The sequence below is a fragment of the Pundamilia nyererei genome, unplaced genomic scaffold (assembly GCF_000239375.1).
Source record: "Pundamilia nyererei isolate P.nyererei 1_Seehausen unplaced genomic scaffold, PunNye1.0 scaffold00024, whole genome shotgun sequence".
In the NCBI taxonomy this organism is placed as follows: domain Eukaryota; kingdom Metazoa; phylum Chordata; class Actinopteri; order Cichliformes; family Cichlidae; genus Pundamilia; species Pundamilia nyererei.
In genome coordinates this window covers 1,503,698-1,507,993 of record NW_005187425.1, presented here as the reverse complement: position 1 = coordinate 1,507,993, position 4,296 = coordinate 1,503,698, and the positions used below count along the sequence as shown (strand labels likewise).

General features: G+C 45.3%; 1 protein-coding gene across 1 annotated transcript; it reads left to right on the top strand.

The window, feature by feature from the left end:
- The first annotated feature begins 867 nt into the window (after nt 1-867).
- On the top strand, nt 868-1,918 carry olig3 (oligodendrocyte transcription factor 3). The gene has a single exon (XM_005727355.1). The coding sequence runs from the start codon at nt 868-870 to the stop codon at nt 1,735-1,737; it is 870 nt and encodes a 289-aa protein (XP_005727412.1). The 3' UTR covers nt 1,738-1,918.
- Nucleotides 1,919-4,296: the final 2,378 nt, after the last annotated feature.

Here is a 4,296-nt window from a genome sequence, read left to right as displayed (position 1 = left end):
GAATGGGAAAAGCAATTTCCCTTCCCATTCCTCGTCATTCCCTCAGGCGGCCACCGGCGGAACCTCGGAGACTTTGGCTTAAATTTTGACCGTCCGATACAAAGTGAACAGCGTGTGTGTGAGTGTGTGTGAGGCTGATGAGGTTTTCTTCTTTTACAAAAATGCAGCATGATCTCTGCAGTTGCGTTTGACAACAATTTTAAACGGCTCTCTTTTCAAAATTTATTTCTTCTTTCTTGGGATGTGATCGCGGTGCGTGTGTGCGTAAAGTATGGGAAGATCTCATAATAAACCGCGTGTGCTTTGTGCAGTAAAAATCACTAAGGAAGAAAACTGACCGGTTTCTCCAGGAAGAGCAACTTTCCCTTCCACGAGAGAAGTGGAGGGGAGAGGAGAGAAGCGCGGTGCCCCCGACAGTTTTCTGACAATGGCAGTGAATGGTTGCGCACCGCGGTCACTGGGACAGTCAAAGCACACCGCCCCCTTTCTAACGGGCACGTCATCTTCCTAACTAGGCGTTATGAATAGGAAAGCCGCTTTTGTCTGTCCGCGCGTATAAATACCCACAATCAGTGTCCCCCTCACCGCAGAGTTAGAGAGACACACGCAGAGTGAAAGTCGACAGACACTGACGCAAAGTGGGAACCGATGTGATAAGGACAGAAGCACGGGACAGGAGGGATACAGGCAACATCAGGTGACCAGAGTGACTAAAGGCTTCGGGAAAAAGAGAGAAAGGGAGAGGCAGGGAGTAAAAGCTGAGAGGGGAGAGTGTGGGGAGAGAGTGAACGTGAGAGTGAGAGAGAGAGAGAGGGAGGAAGCCAGCAGCGACCTCCTACCCAACAACCTCGGAAGCAAACTCATAAAATGAATTCAGACTCCAGCCCAAGCAGCAGAGCCTCATCCCCGGACATGGACGGCATGTTTCTCCGTGACCACCACCCGCATCACCATCACCATCATCACCACATTGGCTCCTCCGTGTCCTCCTCCACGCAGAGCGGCGAGCAGCAGCGCCAGAAGATGAGCGGGGGCGAGCACCTGCGCTCAGGAGAAGCAAAGTCCGCGTCGGTGGGAAGCAGCAGCAGTAGCAGCAGCAGCAGCAGCAGCAGCAACAAGTATAAACTGAAGAAGCAAGTCACCGAGGAGGAAATGTACCAGCTCCGTCTCAAGATTAACGGCCGGGAGAGGAAGCGCATGCACGACCTCAACCTGGCCATGGACGGCCTACGCGAGGTGATGCCCTACGCGCACGGGCCCTCAGTGAGGAAGTTGTCCAAGATCGCCACGCTGCTTCTGGCCAGGAACTACATCCTGATGCTCACCAGCTCCCTGGACGAGATGAAGCGGCTGGTAGGGGAGATATACGGAGGGCAGCACTCAGCCTTCCACTGCGGCCCCGGCGGACACTCCGGAGGTCCCGCCGCTGCCGCCGCTGCAGCAGCAGCTGCCGCTCACCAGGTGCACCCTCTTCTCGGGAGCGCGCTGTCTTCTTCCACGTCCTCCACTCTGTCCAGCGCGCTGCCGGGGCTCACGTCCATCAGAGCACCCCATTCCCTGATGAAGGGGGCTCCAACTGCGCCCTCGGCCCTGCAGCTGGGCTCCGGTTTCCAACACTGGGCTGGGCTGCCGTGTCCCTGCACCATCTGCCAGGTGCCTCCGCCTCCTCCACACATCCCCATCACCTCTACCGGCCTCACGAGACTCTCAGGGGAGGGGAAAGACGGGATGAAATGATGCCCGTGTGTCTGATGAGCAGCAGAGACTGAGAGATGTAATGATGTTTGTAAATAGATAATTCAGGGCATGAGGGGGGATTTGGCCTCACTGGTGCATGTTGTTGTTTAGTCTGTTTTCTTGTTTGGCGTATAACAGAAAAGCCTTTTTCCTCCTTGTAACAAGGACTTAGACTATATATATAAAGACTACTGATTTTTGCCAGTTGATGGTAAAAAAAAAAAAAAGGAAAGAAAATACACACCGCGCTCCTGCTGTGTTTAACTGAGTCTTCGTTGCACATGACATTGTGAAAGGTGAAGGAGGCAGCATGAACATTTTAATTTTGCTTCTTTCTTTTTCTTTTTTTAAATTTTTTTTAAATATATCAAGCGTCATTTTGTGAAAACGAAGAATGCTCTGTGCCTTGTACCAAGGATTTTAAACTTGAGTTCTATGTAAAAAATAAATAACAACATGTTTGTGTTTGGCTAAAACGATTCTGCCACCACGGAAATTTGTTTTAAATTTTTTTAAGATTTATTTTAATCGTGTGGCTCACTGTGTGTCGATTTGTGCCCTGATTTCTATTGATTTCTATTTTGATTTTAACTTTGTTTTTTGTTTTTTTGCATGATGGTGTAATTATCACAGCATGATTGTTTTTGCTGAAATGAATTTGTTATGCCCAGAGACCCCGTGTCTTTATTTTTGTACATTGTTGATGACTGATGAAATATTTATTATCGCCCAGCGTCACTGGATGAAATTTCAATAAAACTGGAATTATGAATCATACCCAATTTATTCCTCTGTTTCTTTTAAATACTCACCAAATCATCGAAACGACATTTTTTTCTATCATATAAGAATTAAACCCCCGGAAGTTTAAGTCCGTTTTACTTTTTATTTCTTTAATTAATTTTGGTAGTTTCAGACAAAATCTTAAGATAAATACGAAGCTGTGCTTCTTTAAATATTTTATTTTGCCCACATATATGTAATCATTGCACATTAAAAAAAAACGAATCTTGTTTTAAATAATAATTATTGCGCAATGATTATAAACATTTCAAGGCCTCAGACAAAAACACCTCAGCGCGTTTTTTCTTTTACACTTCTCATCATTATTTGTTCTTTTTTTAAGACCCCGGATTTTTCTGCTTATTTAAAACAGACTACATTGAAATCAACAAAACGCAGAGATTTATAGATAAATGAACATTTGCTATTTTATAGTAAAGATTTCTAAGGAAAGCTGAAAATTAGCATCTGATATTTTTCTCCTTTGAATGATCCTAGAATAACTGCTGAAATTACGCAGCAGGACATTAAACATTTTGCTGGTTGATGAAATTCATGTTTTAGAACTGTTCTAAAATTAACCAAAGTTTTGAAGTCATGTCACCTTCTTCTCGGGGCATACACGTCTGAACAATAACACGAATGCATCATTTATTTAGGATTCGCGCAAATGTTAGGAAAAGGGAGAAACGAGAGGGAAATAAGGCACTGAGCTGCAGCCTAATGGAGCTCAGCTGAATTGGTCCCTGTAGCAGCTAGAAAGTGATCCGCCTTGGGGAGCGCAGAGCAGTTTGTCCGCCGGGTCCCTTGGGTGTTTCTCCGTCTCATCTCTGCAGCGACAGAATGCACGTATGTTTGTGGAGATTACAAGTTAATTGTTCATGGGGGACCGAGAGGAGAAAATCACATCACAGAGAGGCGTCGGGATTACAGGCTTCTAAATGTAGAAGATTATACATTCAGGCCCCCTCCTCGGCCTCGCCGTATGCAAATGAGTGTGTGGATTAAAAAAGTAAAGAAAGACAGAAAGAGAAAAGGAGACGAAGCCCTTTTGTAACTTATTTGGAGGGAAGAAAACACAAGTTTGGTGGCTAAGTCGAGAAAGAGTGAAAGAGTTCATTTTACGCTTCTTCTTCTTCTTCTTTTTGTCTTTAGGAATGAGTATAGCCTGTCTGTCCCTCGCAGGCTGCCAGATGGGATGTAAATAGCTGGGTAGCTGCAATGGCCTTTTAACCACACAACACTGAGGAGGATGTTGTCAAGGGAAGCTGGCGGTTTGCGAGTTAATAGTCATGAGTTGGGGTAATTACTTAAGGTTTATTATGCTCTGGTTTCAAAGGAAATAGACCCTTCAATGGGCCGAGAAATACTTCTTAATTCTGGCTAATTAGGAGCCGAGCAAAGCAGAGACAACTGCTGCTTCTGCTGCTACCAGAGAGGGAGAGCATTTGTAAGTAAGCCACAAAATAACGCACAAAACAATCATGCACATGCAAATGGCGTGCACAAGACACATCCGTGTTAAAGAGAGGAATGCAAACCAGCTTAATTTTGGAAGTGTACGTCCTGCTCTGATATGTCGATCATATGGCAACAGAAGCATCTTCCTGCCTTTGGCCTGCACACTGAAATGGAAGATTTCCCTCTTATTCTTCTGAAAGCTGGAAAGGTAAACAGAAAAACTAACTTGCAAGCAGCGAGTGAATTACAGGTTTTCTGTGTTTATCTAACAGAGGGGCTTATCTTCCTGGCAGGGCTCACAAAAATTATCCTCAT